A 24,925-nucleotide genomic window follows, 5' to 3' on the forward strand; every position below is an offset into this window, starting at 1 on the left:
GCAATTTGTGCATGCACTCATTAATATGTATTTGAATGAACTGTTTTTCACTCCTGGGTGCACTTAAAAATAAAAGTGGAGACATTAATTAAGTTTATTGAAAAAGTTCAAATGTGCAAATAATGTTTTCTTTGTTTATATGGAGCAATATTCACATGAAAGAATCTTGTTTTAATCATGAAAAAAGCTTCAAACCGATTATCAAAATAGTTGATCATTAATTATTGTTATTAGTATTATTATCAATAATAATAATAATGACAATAATAATGATCATAATAATGATAATCGATTAATTGAGTAATTGTTCCAGCTCTATTCGAAAACCAACGAATCTGGGGATTTTGTTTGAAATGTAACTCTCCCTCTCACACACACACACACATTAATAAGCTTATTCATAACAAATATGAAATGTATTATTTTAAATGTATAACCGAGATCGCATTGTGGATAATATCTAACTGAATGAATGACATGTGTACAGTAGGCTTTCATCCAAAAATGAAATAGTCGATAACCCAACACCTTCCGCGACGTCACTAATGACACGTATTCAAAATGGCGGCCGCGGCTATGGTGAGTAAAGAGCGAGCGTTTTTCTCTAACTTAGCCTCGTTTTTAAAACCTTTTCCCACATTGACTCACACGCAGCGCTGTGTATGTGGCCGAGCACATGTCCGCCACGTCCTCTCGCTGACAGTGAAACGCTAATTATGTTGTGGACTTGCTGGAAATCGCTGCTCTATTAATGTTGACGAGCTGGCTAAGTGGTTGTTGGGAGTTAGCTAAGTTAGCTCACGTCACCTAGCTTACTTGTCAGTGGGTTTAAAACAGTTTCCTCCGTCACTGCTGTGGTTTATCAAAGTGTTCCGACGGAATACGCGTGGCCACGTTCGTAGTTGTGTGCTGTCATTCCCGGTACTGTCAGGAGAAACCGGTTAGTCGAACTTTGGCTCCACGTTAGCTGTTAGCAGCGGTATCAGTCGTCAGGTTGTTGTCGGGGGGGCAAAAAGAAAGTGTCGCAACACATGTGAACGACATGAGTGGATTATCGTACAAACACTTCATATTTGTGTTTTGTCGTTAAACTGTGACGTTTTGTGTCAGAAACCATGACTGTCGTTGAAGTAAGTAGCGACACTTGCTAACTTCCTTCTGGGTCCCACCATAAATCAGCGTCTGTAGTAAAATCGTCGTGCGTTGTGTCACGTTGTCATAGTTTAGCGTCGTGTTGAAGGATAATAGAAGATTATTCCCAAGTGAAACATTGCATATGAAAGACTCGCCATACTTGTGGTTTTCCACTAATAAAATGTGGAATCTGAGACATTGGTATGCGGCTATTGGGGATGGGGGGAGTGTTCATTATCACTTGTAGCGCGTATAAAGGGTTAATGTTTGGTGAAGTGTCATTATTGGGAGAACTGTAAAAAGGGGACATTGTAATATTGACATAATGTGATGTGTACTGGTCAAACGCATTACATTTACTGTAATTGGATGTACATGTACTCCCATGTCTCCATGCTTTGCTGCTACTTTGTGAGTTTTCTTTCCAGATAGTAATTCTCAGCCCCTGTATCACTATTATGTGTGAAGCTGACTTGGCTGATGATATAAAAGGCTCTAACGGAGGAGATAGGTTCCCCACATACCCTTTGGCAAACATGGGCGTGGATGTCATGTGACTGCTTTGTTCTTGGTCACTGTCATCACTCTGGACCACAGATACTGTGTTGCAGAAGGAACAGGAGCCTGTGGAACCTGTAGGTTCTTCTGTGTCCATAGGTCAGGACTTGGAGCAGGAGTCTTAGCGATTTCCTTTCACAGTAACACTTAATCATCTGCTTCAGCACAAGTTTTGCTATTTAAAAACAAACAATACCACAGTGAGGAATATTCAGTCACTACCGTTAATCATGTCTGTGATTTGTGCAGAATTATGTGTAGCCTCCTCATCTATTAAAAGAAAGACTATTACCAGAAAATTGGGTTAAATACAGAATATATTTATTATTGTATATTTATTTATGGTGTTGATTTTATGTGGGGTTTTTTTGTTTTGTCTTTTTTGGTTTTATCTAGTTGTGTAATTTTAATTCATTCTGTTTGTAAAGTGTCCTTGAGTGACCTGAAAGGTGCTTTTAAATTACATTTATTATTATTATTATTATTATTGTCAGTCAGTCATCATCTACCGCTTTATCCTCAACCAGAGGGTCGCGGGGGGTGCTGTGTCAATCTCAGCTACATCGGGCGATAGGCGGGGTACACCCTGGACAGTTCGCCAGTCCATCGCAGGGCCACACACAGATAGAGACAAACAACCATTCACTCTCACACTCACTCCTATGGTCAATTTGGAGTGTCCAATTTACCTATCCCCACATTGCATGTTTTTGGACTGTGGGAGTAAGCCGGAGTACCCGGAGAGAACCCACGCACACACGGGGAGAACATGCAAACTCCATGCAGAAAGGCCCTTGTTCCAACCGGGGCTCGAACCCGGGTCTTCTCGCTGCAAGGCGAGAGTGCTAACCACTACACCACCGTGTGGCCCTATTATTATTGTTATTATTATAATTATAAGTACTACAGCTTCACACTATTACATAGAAAACAGAGAAACATAGTGAGCCGCAGGCCTACATAAGCCTATATTCTGATCTAATAGGCAGGCATACCTCTGCAAATAACAAAAATGTACGCTGTAGTGCATGCCTCACCTCGCTGGGAGAGAGACAGACGGTGACTGGGAGCCCTTGGCCACAGCAGCACCACGTAGTTGCACACTGTCTTCATACAGCAGTTGGCAGAAGAGATTTGTAGTGTTTCCACCCTTTGTCATAACCTTTTTCATGCACGTTTTGCAAATCATGTCGTGAAATACCTCCAAATAACAGCCATTATTCTTTTTCTTAGCCACTAACTGCTCACTCTCCACCTGCACCGTGTCTGCCATGTTTTCGTTCAAATATTTGTTGTGATGCGTAGCATGGGCACAGCTGAACTAGGCTTGTGTGCTCAGAGAGAAGCAGTTGGCCTTATAAAATAGCATTTGCAAGGCAACATAAAAATAATATATAATATAGTGGTATGGTGATATTGTCTCAACTACATATCTCTTTCAAAAATATACCGATATAACTCTTACTACCGGTATATGGCCCATCCCCATAATAAATGACTGACATCACAGTTATTTAGATTACATCACAAAGCTCAGTTTACCACATTTCATATAAGGAAAAGGCTTGGAGCCATTGTTGTGCTTTCATTTTGTTCTTCACAAACATGAATTGTCATAGATTATTTTTTGACGTGACAGGAAACACATTTGGGCAGAAAGTATGAAATCTGCAAAGCTAATGGCAGTTTCCTGTCACCTAGGCAAATAGTGATAGAAAATAGATAATGTTAGCTGGCAGACTGAAGAAAAAAAGGTTTTCATGAAAATAATCAGCACACTAAAACTCTGGTAATGAAAAAGGAATTTTCGCTCCCAAGTGAAGATGAGTCAAAAAAAAACGTTTCACACAAATGTTCAGTGTGAGCACTGTAACAAAAATGTATATAAACTGTTTTTCATATTGTTCATATCGTTGTCAAACAGTTGATATTGATGTATTCCTTTTTTCCAAGTAGTTTATATACAAGGCAAATGATCAAGGAAAGGCCAAGGATAAGATATGTCTTGTGGTGGTCATGAAGTTGAGTAGCACATCAAATATACCTCTTAATTGTTCACTTTTTTTGCCCAGTGGAATCTTGATGTATTAACCATTTTTCCAAGTATTTTCCTTGATATTGGTACGAAGTTTACAATTGTATTGTCATGACAACCCTTATTGCCATTGATGAACCCAGCCCTACTCACAAATATTAACAAGCTGGCGTTGTGTTTTCATAGACTGTATGGTATTGACCGTAGTATGCTCGGGTCTTATGCTGTTACACTAGCCTAAGCAATTTGCAAACAGCAGCTTTAACATGTTTATGGTGACATTTTGTTGACATAAAGTCCTCAAACTAATCTCCATATCCTGAATTATGCGTACAGAATTGGGATACTCATATCCTGATCCTTGATTTGCTTTTAATCTGCATCAAAGGTAAATGATGGACATGTTACCGCTGTTGCTCGGCTGTTTTGGCATTGACTTGGTATTGAATCACCTGTCCCTGATGACACTTCTGTTGCAATTAAAACGCGGAGGGTAATTGTTTGACAATAATGGTGTTACTCTGAGAGCTCAATATTTTTGTCAGGTGGTACTTGGTATAAAAAGTTTGAGAACTACTGTGTTACATGTGACATGATGATATTAATACATTTATAAAGGCTTTTTTGCTCATACAGTGATACCATTCTTACATTTTTTTAGTTTACTCTACCAAATGTATATTTGTGAAGTGTGTGTGTTAGATATTTAGCGGCGTCTGTGTTACAGGAGACGTGGTGGGCCTTGCTGCTGTTGGCCTTGTTGCCTGTGGTCCGGCCTTTCTATGTTCCCGGAGTCGCTCCCCGGGACTTCCGCGACGGTGACACAGTAGATCTTAAGGTAAGGCCAAACTTCGGTGTTCACCTTTTTACAGATTGCTAGGAACTTTATGATAATGTTCTTGTGTGGTTGCCTTACATCACAAGATATCTGAGGGATTGGGAGCACCCAAAAACCTTAGCCCACATGGATACAATCCACAGGCCACATTAGAGCCCACCTCCTCAACTGACCTTGTCTGATCCTTGACAGTTTCTTTTTCTTTCTTTTTTACACTAATCAGTGCTCTCTCATTGATGCTTGCGCACACACACACAAACAAACGTCTGTGCAGTCAGAAGAATAAAAACGTATACTTTTCTTGCAAGCGGTTGTGATGTTGGCGTGTATTTGGATAAAGGGTGGATACATCAGATGCTTCCAGGATGCATTTTAATGCCAGGTGTGAACAGTCATACTTGACTCTGCGTGGAAAAGTACTGCATGCAGACAGCTTAAGTTGAACTACAGTTGTAGCTTAACTACGCCATTCAATTGTATTTCTGCCCTTGTCCCAGTATACAAGCACTAGTAGATTTATTGAAGTGTGTCCATTTCCACTCCACTCCACATAATACTTGTTAGTATTATGTGGTTTCTGGTCTCAGAAACAGGTAGCTGTTGGCATGCAGAGTGCCATTCTAAGTCTTCCTACGATCCATGAACTTTACAAGATAAAATTCTTTAAACTGATAAAGATAAGATCAGTCTCCATTTTAGTCAAAAATATGTACTGGCCTGAATTTCACATTTCTTCTGTGGCACATGTTCGGAGCAACCCAGGCCACTCTAATCTGACTCTGGTCCTGCTGAAGGTATACATGCACTAGTAGCTCAACTACGCATCTGACACCTATCTCTATCGATTTAGTACAATTTCAGTTTGACTAATACGTTTACATGTATTTTAAATGTCATTTTCTAATGTCATGTCAATGAACTGACTGAGGACAGGTGTTACTACCAGGTCTGAACACAGCCTTGGACCACAATGTTGTGATTGAAGCTTTGCATGTCACTCTCTGAGCAAGCCAGTCAATCCAATGATTTGTTTTTCAGGCAGTGAAGCTGACCAGTTCCCGCACCCAGCTTCCTTATGAATACTACTCCCTCCCTTTCTGTAAGCCAGACTCTGTTGTCTACAAAGGGGAGAATCTGGGTGAGTGGATTGCAGCAGACATCTGAGAAGTTCCTCTGCAATTACTTCTTAATATGATCTGATCCTGTAAAGGAAAAACAGTGTTATGTTAACATGTTGCACTAAAAAAAGGTGCTCTCATACACATATTCTAAAGAATGCTTTTATGATTCTTTCTTGTAGGTGAGGTGCTGCGTGGGGATCGTATTGTGAATACACAGTACACTGTTGAGATGAACAAAAACAAGAAATGTGAGATGATGTGCAGCAAGAAAACTCTGAGCATAGATGAAAGCAAGCTGGTTGCCGAGCGAATCCAGGAGGAGTATTATGTTCACCTGTGAGCATACATTTTTAAAACTATAAGTTTACATTTTTAAAGATGTTAAGTTTAGTGGCCAGACTCTGCTCATAGTGGATTTTTTTCTGTGTGAGCTCCACGACACAAGTTGCTATATGCACTCTCTCGTGGAAATGTCTGCAGAGAAGAAACCGCCCACTATACGGAGCTCCCGAATTAAGTAAGTAAACGGTGCTCGCCAAGTTGTGCCCAGCCACGGTGCTGTGAAACCACACATAATGGCGGTTTCTTCTCTGCAGATTTCCCCACAACAGAGCGTGAAACAATGTTTTCTTTGATGGTGAAAAAAAATGCCCATTACGTAAAATAAGGCGACTTGCGTCTATCGCTCCCATTGTGTCACAAGATGAACAATATGATAGACACCGTTTGTGTGAAGCGATAAAACGGCATAATGTACATGAGAGGCACATTAGAACTTGAATTTCTCGCTCTGGTCTGTATGTAAGCCTGGTCAAGCTCTGCAGGTTTCTCTGAGTGAACTGTACACATGTAAATGTTGACTGCAGGAGCAGTTTACTCAGTTTTTGTTACAACGGTTAATATTTATTTAAGTAAAACTAAAGCGTGTTTCAAGATTCCTTTATTGTCATTCCAACACACATTACGACACGAGGTCAGAACGGAATTTCAGTCTCTCCAGAACCCGGTCAGCCCAACAATAAAAAGAAAAAAAAAGAAAGAACGTTAAAACTTTAAAACCTTCATTGTTGTTTTAAAATGTTAATCATGTAAACTAATTGAACACCTCACTGTGACTCTCAGCATTGCAGATAATCTGCCAGTTGCTACCAGGCTGGAGTTTTACCCCAACCGAGAGGCAGGAGCAGAGGAAGAGCAGAAGAAGGACGTGGCGAAAGATATCCAGTTTGAACATGGCTATAGACTTGGATTTGTTGACAACAACAAGGTAGATGTGAAGCAAATCATCATCATCATAGTTTAAGAACCATGTTATGCATGTCACTTTTTTGCATTGTTTGTCTATTTCTTTTTTCTTTAGTCTGTACTTCTCTTAGTGGTTTGAGAATTGAGTGAGACTGGATTAACAGCTGGGTATTATGGCGCATTTCCACCGGCTCTACTCGCTTCGCCACGGCACAGTTTAAGTAGCGTTTCCACCAGCCTAGTACCTGGTACCAGGTACTATTTTTAGTACCTGCTCAGGCAAGGTTCCAAGCGTGCTAAGTAGGTACTATGCAATGTTGGTCAGCCTGCCGGCCGCTGACTGGCCAGAGTCCCGTAACAGGAAGAGACCTCCCACCCACAAATCAAGCCGAACAGCGCCGAACTATAGATCACTTAAAACTACTTAACAATCCTAAAAACATGGGTTAATCTCCAACAACTACCAGGGAAACCTCTATATTTAACAGTGGAGTGGTGTATTTAGGGACAGCGCCGGCGATCGCGAGCGGCATCACAGGCCGCTGTAGTCTGTGGAGTAGGAGGCTGAAGTCTGGAGACGTGGACAGAAATGAAGCCCAACAGTGCCGAATTGTAGATAAGTTAAAACTACTGAACAATCCTAAAAACGTGGGTTAATCTCCAACAACTACAGAAGTCTGGTGTAAAGTCACTAGTGTGTGCGCGTGTGTGTGTGTGTGTCGCGTACAAAACAAAGTCACCACAGTTTCACTCAGCCGTGCAGTGATGACTCCGCCCACGTTAAGTAGGTACTTTTTTGTAGTGGAGATGCGACCTAATCGTGCTGTGCCGTGCCGTGCCGTGCCGTGCCGAGGCGAGGAGAGCCGGTGGAAATGCGCCATTAGAGGACTTTGCTATATTTAAATCAGATTTTGACCTGATCACTCACCACTCCAACACAAGAATGTGAAAGGCTAACTTTTATTAAATATTGCTGAAGTAATTGAATGACAGATTTTAACTTTGAAATTTGTATATTTAATTATGATACAGCACTTTTTATATATATATATATATATATATATATATATTTTTTTTTTCAGGCTTGAAAGGAACTACCTATCTTGGAAAACCTGATGCCCTTGTTCTCTTTCGGATTGTCTCTTATCAGTTGCACCATTGTGTTTCAATCTTTTCACCATTTCTCATCAGTTGTATTTTCTGTAGTTAAGTACAGTGAGTGTGGTCATGTTACGTTTTTATTCATGTCGATTTATCGGCAGTCCTTGAGCTGATCACCTATACCTGTATCATAATTACTTATGTGTAGCAGAAACACAGTGACACAGATAGTTTTCATTAAAAAGAAAAAAAACTCAAGAACATTTCAAAAACAAATGTTTCTTCTCTTTTCTTCCCTCACAGTTTTATCTGCACAACCACCTGTCCTTCATCCTGTACTTCCACAGGGAGAAGCTGGAAGAGGGGGAGCTTCACGACTACAGGGTTGTGCGATTTGAGGTTGTTCCCCAAAGTGTCAAAGTGGAGGGTAGGTGTCATCCTACTCATAGTTTGTGTTACATCTCTGGTCTGGGTTGATTCAACCAAACCTGAGAAGAAAGACGCAAATCTATAACCAGTAAAGTATCAATGACTTCTTGTAAACACCCATCATTGTTTATCCTCAGATCTTAAAGCAGTGGAAAGCGATAAGACTTGTACCCTGCCTGAGGCCAGTGGCTCCGCCCCCCAGGAGATTGACCCAACCAAAGAGAACGAGGTTCTCTTCACCTACTCTGTCCACTGGGAGGTCAGTGACATGCAGCATCTTTTACATTGGAATAGTTTAGTGTGTGTGTGTGTGTGTGTCAGCACTGGTGACAGCTGTGGCTGGAGACATTTTATTTTTGTCCTCACACTCAATTCCCAAGTATGAATGTCTTCAAAGATAGACTGACAGGTTCAGTAGGCATGGGTTTTGTTATTGATCAGTAATTCTTTAATCCCTTGGTCTGAGAGAGAGAAAACCCAACCTCTACACCTCATCTGGGCTCTGTTTACAGCATCACAGGAGGATAGTTGGATAGATACTTAATTTGTCCCCTCAGGAAAAACAGTTTGAAGCTTGGAAGCACTGAGCATTTTCACACTGTCACGCTGTTTCATTATTCTCCCTCTCGAGCAGCCTCTGCTTCCACAGGGCAGATCAGAGCAAGTGCAGATGAAACTCAACAATTGTTCCAGCAATCCTGCAGCGTTACGTTTAATTGAATATGTTTTAACCTTTTTACTTGGCCCAACTACCTCCTGTATAGAGGAAAATAGACACGTAGTCATGTAGTGACAGGACTGCTGAACGTCTCATTTTCTCTGAGCAGGAGAGTGAAGTGAAGTGGGCGTCTCGATGGGACACGTACCTGACCATGAGTGACGTCCAGATTCATTGGTTCTCCATCATCAACTCTGTGGTGGTCGTCTTCTTCCTGTCTGGTAAGTCCACTATTTGACAAATCCTGCTCACCTCAACTGTCATGTAGTGTATGTCTAAGTAAACGCAGTCGAGCACTGTGAGCGATTAAGTAATGAGAGTCAGTTTTGTGTCCAGGGTTAGGTCTGATCAACAAATGTAAAACAAATGACATAACAATTCTTGTAAGCTGTAACATTCCATTAAATTACAGAGAAATGTGATCTGACATCTCTGGCTGTAAAGTCCCAGTCGACTGGCCGATTAATCAGTCGATACGTTCTGGTTGGACTCAAATTCAGATTGGTCGACTTTTTGCCCTGTTAATTTCATACAGCCTGTGGTTAATTTGATTTCATCTGGAGGAATGTACCAAGTGCTAATAGGGATGTTTTCAGAGCACCACTGTTCCACAGGTAACAGCATGTCTTCAGAGAACACCCCCCTTGTTTTCAGTATTTTTGGATTAGCCCAACCCACAGGACACAGAAAGATTAAAGAACGTCCGGTGGTTTTATTTAATGTTGAGCTACATTCAGTCGTCCTCTAACATCCATGTCACTGAGATGTGCTCTATGAATGGAATACAATTCCAGGTATATTGGAAATGTTTTTGTATTTTGTGTCATAATTTATCTTCGTGTTATTGTTGATAATGGCACACTAAATGAGAAGAACATTTCAAACATGTCACAAAGGTTGCCGAACCCTGGTTCTTTGGTTGATTACAGCCCTACTGACATTATAGCTACTATAAGTACCTTTTATTTACATAGTGTAATTGTAACAAGCTCACTGCTGTAGGAGCCGCAGATGAGCTAAGGAATGTGTGAGAACAAATGCTGCAAAGCCTGTGTTGTTTTGATGTTTATAATCTGTACTTGACATAAGTCTTGAGTTGCACATCATTTGAAGATGAAGTTATATGAATTGTTGCGTTTCCTGTCTTAACTGCTCACTCACTTGTTTCTTGTTCTCTCAGGTATTCTGAGTATGATCATCATCAGGACCCTGAGGAAGGACATTGCTAACTACAACAGAGAAGACGACATAGTAAGAAAATAAATGTAATTTATCAATAGATCAGAAATGATCTGCATAATTATCCTCAGATTTGTAAAAACCACATTTTCTCCTCCCTAACCAGGAGGACACCATGGAGGAGTCAGGGTGGAAGAATGTCCACGGTGACGTCTTCAGGCCGCCGCAGTATCCCATGATCCTCAGCTCGCTGTTGGGCTCAGGGATCCAGCTCTTCTGCATGATCCTCATTGTCATCTGTGAGTTTTGACTTTTCATCACTGGTTCCTTGACAGATGTTGACAGCGAGGTTTGAAATCTTAAAGTGCCTCATGATTCAGTTATGATTTGGTTTTAGTGGATTAACATCAAATCTGAGGAAGTTGGACTGGTATTGTTTAATACAGAAATCATTCAGTCTAGCAAAAGTGTGATATTTATTGCTTAAGATAAATGTGATGATAGAGCTCCACTGTCCTGATAGGGATGCCCCGCAGCCATCAGCAGATTCTCTGCGTCTCCTTCAGCTGATTTTGTTGGTAAATGTTCAGAAAATGATCCACCACTCTGACTTGTGCTTCTATAGAGGAATCTGAGAATACAATTGACGTTATAGACTGGGCTAGCCGTGATCCTAGAGCTGCACTGATGATTGATTTCCTCCTTTTAAATGGCACATTCACTGCTGGTTAATGAATTTAGTAGAAACACAACAACATTAACTTCAGTGGATTGACTTAGTTTCTCATATCTTATTCATTGGAAGATAAAATAAAGTTATTAGTTTATTTAACTGGTGAAATATTAAAACTGCTGTTTTCCCGTGTGTATCATAGTTGTTGCCATGTTGGGCATGTTGTCTCCGTCCAGTAGAGGAGCCTTGATGACCACGGCTTGCTTTCTTTTCATGTTCATGGGGTAAGAACCACATTCAGCTTTCACATCACCATGAAGAAGAATCCAAATCATGCATTTGTCAAACTGTGTGTGTGTGTGTGTGTGTTTCCTTCAGTGTGTTTGGTGGTTACTTTGCTGGCAGACTGTACCGCACACTGAAGGGCCATCGATGGAGGAAAGGAGCATTTTGTGTAAGTTGCTACTAAATTTAATGATCGACTTCCTCTCACAATAATCATAATGTAAAATACCTAATATAACTGAACTAAATCTAAAGTGATGATGTCCCAGGTGCTTGGAAACTGTAGAGTAGTGTGAATGGCAGACACTAACATAATAGTGGTGCATTTTGCTCTTTTTTTAATGCCGACCCAATGTTTGTTTTGGTCCACATTGTATATCTAAATAAATAAATAAGCATTTTTCATGGCGTCATCAGTGTCCTTGTAAACAGAACAGCTGAGCTTTTCCTGTGTCCTTCTCCTCTGCAGACAGCAACTTTGTATCCTGCAGTGGTGTTTGGAATTTGCTTCATCCTCAACTGTTTCATCTGGGGAGAACATTCGTCTGGAGCAGTGAGTCTCAGTAATGTCTGTTGTTTATGCATTCACTGTACAAACAACAAGCACGTTAATTAATATTATTGTTACTATTATCATTAATAGTAACAATATGGAAACTTGTCTTTGGCTTCACAAGCTGTTTAAAAACACTATAGAAAAACAGATCATAGCTTCAGTGTGAATAGTGTTCAAGAACTTAACATGGCTGAAGCATTTGGTATGAAAGACATCTTGAAGATGTAGTGCCTCCAATAAATGATTAATAAAATGAACTAGACACAATTTATGAAAATCATCTTCATAAAATGTCATGTGAACTCAACTAGATACACAGAAAGTTTGCTCACATTAAAAGATGGATTTTAAGGTGCGATGTCAAATAATAGCATAATCTTCCTTGGTGTTTTCTTATTTGTTCTACGTTAGGTTCTTTTTTGATTTCATATTCAGTTCAGTGGCATTAAAACGTTGTCTTTCATCCTCCTCTCTGCTCTCGCTCCACCCCAGGTTCCCTTCACCACAATGCTGGCCCTGCTGTGCATGTGGTTCGGCATCTCCATGCCTTTGGTCTACTTGGGTTACTACTTTGGCTTCCGCAAACAGCCGTACGATAACCCGGTGCGCACCAATCAGATCCCGCGGCAAGTTCCAGAGCAGCGCTGGTACATGAACAAGTTTGTAGGGTAAGTGTTGAAACTTGAACTGTCTGTGGTTTCAACTTTTTAAATTGAGACATGCTCTAATTGTTCCAGTATAAATGTTTGTTTCCACTAGAATCCTGATGGCTGGGATCCTGCCATTTGGTGCCATGTTCATCGAGCTCTTCTTCATTTTCAGTGTGAGTACAACTACATCAGCGCTTCTTTCAATTAGATTATTGTGTGTGTGTCAGTGTCTTAATACCGAGAGACGTTTAATTATTTTTCAGCATAAGTCATTGGTGGTGAGTGTTTATGTGGTTTCGTCACCGGTGTCACGGTCTACCGCGACAAGGATTTTGCAACACCGTCATTACCATGAAAAAAACAAGCACACACACGTTTGGGGTTTTTAAACACACACAGATTAGGTACAGGCGTTTTTCCCACAATGGTCAGGTTTCTTTTTGGGCAAATACAGTTAGATTTAATGATTAGTTTCATTGTCGGTGAGTGAATAATATAACTGTAGACATAATGCAGAGACTGGCCGGTCACCGTGGTAGTTAAAGCTTCTGGTGGAAGCCAACGAACTGGAGCAGCCAGATAGAAACTGGCGTTGAGCAAAAGTGTCTTTCGGTCTGTTGGATTTCGTGGAAAACACCACAGTCAGACTTAATTGACTGCTCCGTCAGTCTGTGGCCATTGTTTAACTTTCCTAACTGTGTCAGCTGCATAAATATGTAAATGTCAAGACTCTGCTACACCCTGGATAATTACAGTCATCCTTATTGTCACATCATCAACAAAGTTGAGGTCACTGTCAAATAAGAAATAGAAAGTTGCTTGCTTAGTCCTCACATTCACTGAAACTTGTGTGGGTGTCGCCCCCTACAGGCCATCTGGGAGAATCAGTTCTATTACCTCTTTGGCTTCCTCTTCCTGGTTTTCATCATCCTGGTGGTTTCCTGCTCTCAGATCAGCATCGTCATGGTTTATTTCCAGCTCTGTGCAGAGGTAAGATCAACGAGAACTGTAGCCGACCTTTAACCTGACTGTTTTGGATGGTAAATGTAATCCTGGAAATCCTTGAACGTTTGGGTCATTGAAAGTGCTTGAATTTTGTGCAAGAAATCAATAAAAGTGGACGCCATCATGGGTGAAGATGCTCTCTTACAAGTTAGTCCTGGAAAGTCCTTAAATTTCATATCATCCAAGGTGTGGGAACCGTGAATGTTCTTTTTACTACAGTTGGATGGAGAAGCCACCACAGTCATGACACCTTGTGGGTAGGGCTGGGCGATATACCGGTAGTAAGAGTTATACCGGTATGTTTTTGAAAGAGCTGTGTAGTTGAGACAATATCGTCATACCAGTATATTATATATTATTTTTATGTTGCCTTGCGAACACTATTCAATTAAGCCGACCGCTTCTCTCTGAGCCTACACGCCTAGTTCAGCTGCTCAGCCACGCCCTTTCATGTACGTACTACGTGGTGTTGTCCCGCCCACGCTACGCATCACAACAGACGTTTGAACGACAACGTGGCGGACACGCAGTTGGTGGCTAAGAAAAAGAATAATGGCGCTGTTAGTTTCCTAAATAACATGTGTACTTTTACTCTGATACATTTTTCTTAACCATCTTCATTAATCGTTAATACATAATAAAAGTTGAGCTGGTGACGCAACGCCTGTTTGTTGTCACTAGTTTTAAGCGCCACCAGCTGTTAGCCGCAGATTTTGGCTCCAAGTGGACTTAAAACACATCAGCGGCTCGTTGTTTACCGTGTCCGACACCGAGGCTCTGGTCTCCGGGTTTCTGTTGTACACTCTGGACGTCGGGTTTCAGGTGTCAGCTGAGCGGCCAACCGGTGAGCTAGTGAGCTAACCCGTTTTGTTAAAAATATCGCATATCGCCATTCGAACAAAACATATTGCGATATCAGTTTTGGTCCATATCGCCCGGCCCTACTTGTGGTTTTTTTTTCTGGTACATACTACAAAACATTCCCTGACTGAGACTCTCTCAGAATGTTTGGTTTGATTGACTTGAGCTTGATAAGAACATATATTTGCTGTGGCTTTGTTTTGATAACCTGATGCAATATCACAGCATTTATTTCAAGCCCAGATAAATATGAGAGTTACGTCAGGAAGAGCATCCGTCTCAAATCTAAAATGTAAGCTTGTTATGTGATGGGAGACTTGGACTGTTCTCAGTGAAGGGTTCAGGACTGTGGTGGATTTGTCTTTTACATTTACATTGTCTTACACACACACACACACACACACACACCTGTGCTGTCTCAGGATTACCGGTGGTGGTGGAGGACTTTCCTGGTTTCAGGAGGCTCAGCATTCTACGTCCTCATTTACGCCGTCTTCTACTTCATCAACAAGGTAAAAAAAGAAAAGAAAATCAGTGTTTGATTCCACTGTAGGTGAAGACGTGGAACTGAAGTGAACTGACTTCCTCCTGCTTTGTTCCTCACCAGCTGGACATCGTGGAGTTCATCCCCTCGCTCTTGTACTTCGGCTACACGGCCCTGATGGTTCTGTCCTTCTGGTTGTTAACGGGCACGATCGGCTTCTACGCCGTCTACATGTTCATCAGGAAGATCTACGCTGCAGTTAAGATCGACTGAGACGTCACAATCGCTGCTGGGGGTTTTTTTGGGGGGGCGCGGGGGGGGGGTTTGTCATTTTTTTTTTTTTTATATATATATTTTTTTTTATTCATGTCCAGCAAGCACTGACTTGTGTGTCGAGGGAACAAGAGGGGTGTTTTTAAATGGCACAACAGCCCCACCCACTGGCGTTACAGAGAAGAACAGCAAGTGGCAGAGCTGAACCGGCTGTTTGTCTCTCTCTCTCCCCCTCTCACTCTCCCTCGCTTCTCCCTGTCCCCCCTTCCTCTTCCTCCAGGACAGAGACTCAGAGGGAGTCCTGCTCTGATGGGACAGTTTATGTCTTCTGCTGTTTCACCTTGCACACAAACACAGTGGGCCAAAGCTTGTGACAAGACAGTTTCTGCACATTTTTTTTTGTCTCTTTTTGACTCTTTAACTTATCTAGGTTTTTATTTTAATTCCGTTCTTTCTGTCAACTCCTGGGAAATCATTCTGCGCTAATTTTCTTTTATGTAAAATCAGTTGTTTTTTTTGCTTTTTCTACTTTCATGTCAGAGACTTGAGATCAGGGAAGGATTGGAGCGTCTAACTGTGGTTATGGTGTTAACTTTACTGTGTCTAACGAGTACGGATGGAAATGATGCTTTTACATTGTACCACAAGTAAGGATAAATTAAATGTTCTATTATTTTTACTTGAGTTTCCTGGTGTGACCATGTTAACCGCCGCTGTAATCAAAATATTAGCTTCTTCCTCTAAAACAATGGGTCTTCTTATTAAAGCGGAAACATCGCTCCATTTCTCCTCAATGATTCAGAACGGCACCACGAACCCTTTGACCCCGAAGCAGCCGGAGAAAAGGAAAAAGCTTCAGTCAACACTTTCTTTTCTCTTTTTGCTTTAATTTGATGTGTTTTTGGAGCATTTCCAGTAACAACTCGTCAAACTGTGGCCTCAGTTTGTTTGAGTCTGAGTCTGATGTATGAGACAGTTTGTGTATAATGTGAAGAAAGAAAGAAAGAAAGAAAGAAAGAAAGAACAGAGTGGTACCAGGAGTGGTAGAGAGCGTTTTCACACAGCTCGAGTGTCGTGACATGAGCATTGAATTGTAATCCAGTGTTCTCGTTACATTTATAAAGTGGATGTTTTCATGGATTACAACCTTTTGTTTTGCATCAAGGTATTTTTCATCTTAAAAATGGTTTTAGAATAAAAACAAATGTGACTTGTGAAGCTGGTGGTGTTCACAACTTAAAAGGCAAACAAATCTATTTTACTGACGCTAAATAAACCAACAGGGCTGCAACTAACTTACTAATAATCGTGTAATGGTTTGGTCCATAAAAGATCAGAAAATGTTGATCAGTGTTTGTCAAACCTGGAAACAATGATGTTCTCAAATGTCTGGTTTTGTCCAAAATGATTCAGTTTGAATGATTTCTTTGTTTTATGGAGCAAAGAAATCAGAACACTTGTTTTAATTATTTAAAAAACACTCAAACTGATTAATCGATAATCAAAATAGTTGTCGTTCATTTAGTAATCGATTCATCGAGGAATTGTTTCAGCCCTATAAACCAAAATATACGTTAAGAGGTTTATTGTGAAATGCACCAATTTACTCTGAGAAATCTTGTGTCACTGGCTGCTAATAATGACTTTAGCTTAGCTTAGCATAAAGACTGTTGTAAAGTAACAAAAATCCACTGACCTGTGCCTCGAATTCAGACGAGTGAAACTTTGGTGTCTTTTATTTTGAACTGTCATTCTGTATCAAAGCAAACACTTTTATTTTGAAATGATGCAAAATATTATCAACAGCTGTTGTCGTTGCTATGTCGTGGTGGAATATCGCGACATATCATCACCCCCCCCCCCCCCCCCGGCCAGACTTGAACTTCATGTGGCCCCCACATCAGAGATTGAGACCCCTGCTCTAAAGTTAAAGCTGCCGTCAGTGATCTTGTCTTTTGCTCTGTTGCTGCTGTTAGCGATCCCTCACCCTGTCACCTAATGATTCACTGATGGCTCACGGTGCATTCCAGTTGTAGTTGGAAGTCGGAATTTTGAGTTGAGGGCGGCGCTGCCTCAACAGGAACTCAAAGAAGTTGTGGAACCATCAACCAATCGCTGCTACATTTAGTGATGATTCTGTCATATTTCTGTGCTACTCTTTTTTTTTTATTATTATTTGAACGGAAGGGAAATCGCAGCTTTCCTGAGATACGTTTAAGTCCATGGTTTTTTTCCTATTTATCAATTGGAACGCCGTCGACTCGGAGCTGCTGTTACTCCCCAATTCTGACCCCTGACTTCCGATGTACATGGAACTCACCATGACCTCACAAGTACAGAGGACCGCCTCTTTGTGGAGTCCTGGCTCCTGATTGGTGAGATTGAAGTGTTGTGGGATCCTGGATTTACTGTGACTGACACTTCAGTCACTGATGGCAGCTTTAATGAATGAATCTGTTCTGGGGGGTTTTCAGTCTTTATGCTAAGCTAATCGATCGTTCCTGTCGTTCCTCTGCTACGCTCCAAACTGCTGTGACGACTGAACGGGTCGTGATTGGGTTCACGGTCGCTCACGGTCGCTGGCTTTCAGCAGTGCAGTTTCTAAATACTCCAGACTCCTGTTAAATGTTACCATTTCAGACATTTCCTTTGCTAAACGCTGGGAGATGAACACGTTTTCAGGATTTTTAAGTCTTTTAATCTGATGTGGACTTCAGCATAGTTTGGTCTGATTCTTGTGTCGGACGTCGCGCTCATGACTCTGACGACGCTCTGAGCGATCAGTGGCCGGCAGAGCCGAGTCGTGCCAGCGCTGTATGATGGTGAAGCTGCAGACTTTAACAAACTTATCTCTTTACCAAGTACGGAAGGGAACTGTGGTGGTTTTTGTCTGCTTCAAAACAAAGTGAAAAAGCATGATCCAGTTGTTCTGTGATCAGGGTTAGGGTTGTGACACAGTCTGTAAAACAAGGCCCTTTGCTAATGTACATACAAGAGGCTTCAACTAAAGCTACGAAAACCAAACTATTCTTATTTTAAAGGAGTTATACACTAGAATGAACGCACTTCTAAGTAGATTATTCGATTTAAACCCTCCCAAATGTTACGTACTTTTCTTATTTTACCCTCAAATGAACCCTTTGTAGAGACATGACGCTCTGTATATGTATAATTCCTGTTTTACTAGATAATAATTATGTCAAGTGTTTGTCTGCGCTGATCAGACGATCAGAGAAGTTGACGACAGGAAAAAAGGTTTTTAAAGACTTCATTTCAACAGGCAGTTGGTTTTTTTCACTCCCACAATAAAATAAAGAAGAATCTAAGATGTAAAGCAGCCCTTCATGTATACGGTCAGATTCGGTTGTTTTTTGATGATATATAATGACAGTGGTGGTCATTTTTGCACAAAAAATGAAAGCGCTGAGTGAATGTGTGGCTCTATAAAGAAAACAGGTGCCGATCAACCTCCATTCTACAGGGGTTTAAGCAGAATGAATGAATGAATGAATAATTTAATATCTCCTCCTCCTCCTGACACTTCAGAGACGTGATTCAGTTTCCTCTGCCATTTGCTCCACTTTACTTCCCATTCCACCAGAAACCATCTCTGCACCACGTTACTCTCTGTGTTAGATCACAGTCACTGAACTCACACTCGAGCTGCTGTCGCACGCAAAGACACTCTCTCCTCCTCCTCCTCCTCCTCCTCCTCCTCCTCCTCCTCCTCCTCCTCCGCTGCCGTCAAAGTGTGCACATGCCAGGAGAGATTTCTTTTTTTTTTAAATAAAGTGGAGCCCGAGTTGTCGTACGTGTGTGTTTACGTACGATGGAGGAGGTTTACAGTGTAAATAGAAGAAAACAACGGCTTTGTATTTGTTTGCGTTTTCGCTGTTCGTGGCGCTCTCTCTCTCTCTCTCTCTCTCTCTCGTGCTCTCTCTCTCTGTCTCTCTCTCTCTCTCGTGCTCTCTCTCTCTCTCTCTCTCGTGTCATCATTGTAGCCAATAGCATGACGCTCGTGGTGACTCTGAAAGAAACATGTTTCTGTTTCTGCTTTTACAGAATGTCTGATCACAAAAACTGTACAATGATAAAACAATAATAAAGTGATGAAAAGTTGAACATGGGGAAGATATCTTGTTGTACGTGGCGGCTCGTCGCTGACTTGTTATAACGTTGGACTTAGTCACTCAAGACGATGACTATTGTATTTGGTAGTTTTTGCTATGAATGTTTTGGAAATGTCAGCATAGTCCATAGTCCTGGATGCGTGTGTGCGCCCATGTCATCACCGTAATTCTGAATGTTTTTGGAATGATGAAAACCTGGCCAGTGAACAAGGTCCTGGTGTCTGTGATGACACCATTACATGTATTTAGAAGTTACACACTACAGCTTTAATACTTTTTTTGTTGGTTTACGAGTGAGGAGTTTGGAAGCTTTTGGAAACACTGACCTGGTCCGGACCAGTAGTCCTCATAGAGACCAAAACCTGGTCCAAATGAAGCAGAACCTGATTTCTGGGGAACTGGTTTAGTTTACAGCTAAGATGTACATTTTTATTAGTTTAAGTTTAAGGGATTTTGTCTATTTTTCTTCTTTTTTTTTTTAAGGCTGTCCAAATGAATGTTAATCATTGCAGTGTCCACAGAAGAATAGCTGTGCAAACCTGTGTGTGTGTGAAGGTGTTAATTTGTGTTAAATGTCGGGTGTCTGGCAGGATATGATCACATGATGAAGTCTCGACGCCCTCAAATCGCTTTGACCGCCGACCTTCGTGTTCCTTCTAAGAAAATCCCACAAAACCACCAGAGTTTCTATTCTTGAATTATGGCACAGTTGGCATCACGTGTGCGTGTGCGTGTGCGTGTGTGTGTGTGTGTGTGTGTGTGTGTGTGTGTGTTGATGTAATTACAGGTCTGCTCCGTGCGCTACTATAATTAGGGCAGTCTTGACACTCAGCTATGTGTGTGCAGCTCTTTAAGACATAATCCAGATGCTGGTCCAGCGTGAGGGTTTAGACACAGTCCTGAGATGTTCTGGGACCACATTCTAAACCGTCCATTCCTGGGTCAGAACCCACACATGCGTCGCAGGATATTTATTTTGGGTTTTACTCGAGATTTATAAAACAAAGATGCACCAAAATGACTGGAATTCATTGCATTCACACACTCACACACACACACACACACACACACGTGTGACAGACACTGGTTATGGGCAGCAGATGGAGGAGAAGACAGTCTCTCACAGTGGCCTCCCAGCTGCAATAGTGAGAACACATCCCATTATAAACAACACAACTTATCTCCAGTCACAGAGAGAGGAAACCATAGACAGAGACTCCTTATATGGAAGTGTCAACAATTCCACACAGGTGTGATGACGGTGGAAGATACCAAGTCTGAGTGTGTCACGGGGGTGATGACTCATTCACGTGTTTAAAGATTTAAAGATGATTTAAGATCTATCATGACGTATATGTGTTTATTGTTTTTATACATTTAGTCATAAATGAAGATTGAATGAGATATTGAGATAATTAATAGCACCAGTGAGTCACTGGTCGTGGGAGGAGCTTAACATTTATAAACTCCCACCATGTGAGCATGTGAGCCTCAGTTGGAGAGTGGGTGTACACCGGGGAACATGGGAAATGTGTTAAACTGATTTCTTTCTTGGTTTGCTCTGGTTTTCATGAATTGAAGTGGTTTAGTAAACTAAACACTTGTTTCTCTGAAATTTGCTTCACAAGATTGTTGAAATCTGAGTTAGTGTGAACTTCACCTTTACTAGAATATATTTAAATCACTTGGTCGGTGACACAAATCAAGATGTTGATTAAAGAGCATGATTATTAAACAGCCTTGGACCAGATATGATTAAAAGCCATATACATTGTATTCTTGTTGATTTGGTGTTTAAAATATAATCTCAAATTCAGGATAGTTTTCATTCAGAAAGTCTTAATTACAAAAATGTAAACGTCCAGTCCGTACGAATTTGTGACATCTACTGTACCTAATACGAAACAATATCATAATATTTAAGTCACAATTCGATATTTTTACAATATTTAAGTCACAATACGGTATTATCGCGATGTTTAAGTCACGTTACAATATTATCACAATATTGCACAGTATTCATCACTCATATATAACAGCTTTAGTGAGAGTGAGCACTTGGCGTCATCTAGTGGACCGCAACGTACATCTTTTTAATGCTAATCCAAAAAAATAATATGCTAAGGAAAATAAATGTATAATGTGTATAATGTACATCAATTTTTCCCGCCACCTCTTGTGCCTTTGATGAACTTCAAACCACAAAAACTAAAATAAAATATGTAAATTTACAAATAATATTGAATAACGACGAGGGAGACATTTTGTGAAATAAATGAGAAATAAATACAAAGAGAATATGAAACCGCTGGTTTGACTTTTAATCATCTCAACATAACACATGACAACTCAAAGATACACTGTACTGTACAATAAGTCAATAGTTGTGTTGTTGTGTTCATCATCTCTTTGGATCAACCAATATACAAATCTGTCACTTTTCCATTGCAGCAACTGATTGCATGTGAGATATGTAACTTACTTTGTGTCGTTTCTTCCTCTGCAGTACATCACTTATACAATATTCTCCCTGTAGTTGATAAACTCCATGCTATATAAAATAGTGTAAGTGAATGCAAATATTCTATTGTTCACCTTTCTTTTTTTTTCTTTTCTTTTTAACCACCTTGTTCATATTCCAGAAGCAAGTGAGATCAAAAATAAAGGGCTATGTCGCTAAAACGAGATACACAAAGAGGTTGGAATGCAAGACTTACATTATACTAGAAATGATATAAAACTACATGTGGGATGTTGCCTGCGTCAGACAGAACCCACGTTTTTACTAAAAGCAAAAAAAAGAGGGAGGGAGAGCAATATTAAAATCAAATTCCCTTAATTATTATGTTACTTTTTAATGTTCTGCACCTACTAGTAAAGAGGAGAAGGTGAGGATAAGTGCATCCCTAGTAGGTGCAGGTCGAGGTAATGGATCTGCAGCCGAGTCTTGGACCAGAACAGCGCGAGCGTCGGTTGTTTCTGTGTCGCGTTGATTTGGTATCAGCTGTGTTTGGCTCCGCATACGGAAGCTCGTTCACTTACTTAAAATACTTTAAACCCAAACGCCTTCGTCAGTGAAAGGAAAACCATGATGTCGCCACACAGGAAGGAAGAAATTGTTTTTTCTAAAAGTTTGAATACTAAATCAAATTCATAAGATAAATTCAGCCACTGAATTTAGTGTGTGAGAATTAGTGACATCTAATGGTGAAACTGCAGATTGCATCTAGGAACTACGGTGGCCTTCGCAAACCACAGACATATCATTTTGTCTACGTTTGTCTGTCCAGGCTTCTGTAGAAACATTGGTGACACAAATACATATATATATATGTGTATATATATATATATATATGAAATGTGTATATTTCCTAACAAATTGTGTATGAACTGTCGGTGACTCAGTCGTGGAAACTTGTGTGTACAAAATTCATGAGACAGACGACAGAAGCTAAACACGCGTGTTTAGCTTCTGTCTTCCAAATCCTTTTTACATTTAATTTCTGTTTTCACTCGACTATTTCTTTCCAATGACAAACTTTAAGTGTGATCATTTGAGCAGCATCGTTCCTGCGTTTGAGTCATGACAGCAGGAAGTCGCCGGTCCAGTGACTGTGACGCAGTTTGGCGTTAAGTGCTTGTATTTGGGGGTCAACCTTAACTTATTAAGGTATTTTATTATTTTTAAAGTATTTTTGTCAGTTCCATACGGGTCACATACAGTAGGTGGTGTCTTTAACGCTGACCTGACGTCCCGCGCTTCTCTTTCACACACACTCGGCTGCAGAGTTTGATTAGATACATTTCTTTTTTTTAGGAGAAAGAAGGCAAAGCTGTTACCAAAACAAAAGAGAAGAAAAAGGTTTTTAAAGGAGAAAAGGGTCGGGGGCTCTTATGAAGGAGGATATTAGTGAAAGGTCTATCAAAAATACTGTTATTCTTTCGCAGAAGAGAAATACAACAAAGGTTGATAAAGTCTACACATCAAACTAATGGCACATACATGTACACGATCAATACAAAAATTTAAAAACATATGAACATATAAGCTGAAATTTTCAAAAAGAAAAAAAATACTCTCTTTTTTTTTTTAAAGGTTGAAAGTGCTAGAATTCAGATTAGCTCACAGAAACCCAGGGAGGACAAACTTAACACATGCCAACAACTTTTCCTTTTTTTACGCTTTCACTTTCTCTCGCGCTCTATCTTTTTAAACATTATTTTTTTAAAGGATTAAATGAGTATTTGTTACAAAAATATATAACGCTCAATTTGATTGCTACAAATCTGGCTCAAGCCAGGAGGATTATTTATTTATTTATTCATTCATTTATTTTTAAATGAACTAACTTTTTTTTTTAAGCTCTTTAATAAACGATCAAATTAAAATTTTTGCGTTATTTTAATATATCGCAAAAAGTATCAGGAAAAAGGTGCTGACAGCTCATTTTTTAGGATCAATGGCAAATTTGATCGTTTTATTTAAGTGTCACTATCAAAATAATGACCTTGCAGAGGGGGAGACTAATACGTTTCAAATTTGTTCAAAACTTGGGATTATAAAATCTAGGATTTGTGTGGATTAACAGTCAAACTGCTGGGGAAACTTTTTTTTTTCATCATCAGTGCTCGCTGATTCTGAATCTGAATTCTCATCATTGGGTTTTTTTCTTTTCTTTTTGTGTATATTTATATATATATGTATATATACTGTATATATATATATATATATATATATATATATATACATATACATGTCCTACAGTATACAAGCTTTCTGTAACAAGCAATTGTGCAAAATTATGAGTTTCTTCTCCCGAGGTTTTGGTAAGAAAAAAAAAATAAAAATGAGGTGATGTGTTGTGTTGTTTTTCGAGGTCCTGTTTTAAACAAACAGAAAATAATATATCATATGACAACAAACAAAAGACTATTATATATGACTATGAGCGACACCCCCCAAGTCTTGCAGTCAGTCGCGCGTTTTCCCCGCTGCACTTTGAATGTCAAAGCCCGGGATTTCAGTGACTGCGTTTTTCTTCTTCCAGGTATCGCCGTATTTTCAGACCCTTTTCCTTTGACTCTACAAAGCAGCTGAGAGAAAAGGAGGAGGAGGAGGAGGAGGTGGGAGTACAGGGAGTGAGGTGAGGTGAGGTGAGGTTGGGGGGGGAGGCTGAGGCCGGCGCTGATGAACACTTTGTCGGTTCTGTGTGTGCATGTTTTCAGCTCGCTGTCCGTCTTGCAAAAAGAAAAAAGGAAGTTTGAAATGTTCTAGTGGTCTACAGTCGTCGTCCATCAGCAACCGTGGCTAAAAGCAGCAATATGTCGTTTTATTTCTTTTATTGTTACTATTTTATGTGTTTCCTGTTTTATTCTTTTATTTCTTTTCTTTGTTCATTTTCACTCCACATTTCATGGTACAAGTGGGGCGTGTCTGTGGCACGATGACGGCAAAGTGTGAGGTCATAGTTGATGGTCATACCCATAGACCGTGTATGAAAAATGGACGTAAACTTTGAGTTATAAACAAACTACCTTTCAGATTTGTTCAGTTTTGGAACCAGGCTGTGTCGTCTTTTTCCCTCTAAATGGGAAGATAAATACAAATTTGACGTCATGTTCCATTGAAGAAGACCAGAAACTGATGATG

At 40.3% G+C, this 24,925-nt stretch overlaps 1 protein-coding gene across 1 annotated transcript; it reads left to right on the forward strand.

Annotated features, from left to right (window-relative positions):
- The first annotated feature begins 529 nt into the window (after positions 1–529).
- tm9sf4 (transmembrane 9 superfamily protein member 4) lies at positions 530–15,178 on the forward strand. Its single transcript, XM_058642921.1, has 18 exons — positions 530–579; positions 4,455–4,565; positions 5,604–5,703; positions 5,866–6,022; positions 6,809–6,953; positions 8,336–8,459; positions 8,599–8,720; positions 9,289–9,400; positions 10,360–10,430; positions 10,525–10,657; positions 11,234–11,315; positions 11,410–11,485; positions 11,786–11,869; positions 12,365–12,540; positions 12,632–12,695; positions 13,393–13,512; positions 14,811–14,900; positions 14,996–15,178. Exons 1-18 carry the CDS (start codon positions 562–564, stop codon positions 15,143–15,145), a joined length of 1,935 nt encoding a protein of 644 aa, XP_058498904.1. The 5' UTR covers positions 530–561; the 3' UTR covers positions 15,146–15,178.
- The last annotated feature ends 9,747 nt before the right edge of the window (positions 15,179–24,925 follow it).

Source organism: Solea solea, chromosome 11 (genome assembly GCF_958295425.1).
Source record: "Solea solea chromosome 11, fSolSol10.1, whole genome shotgun sequence".
In the NCBI taxonomy this organism is placed as follows: Eukaryota; Metazoa; Chordata; class Actinopteri; order Pleuronectiformes; family Soleidae; genus Solea; species Solea solea.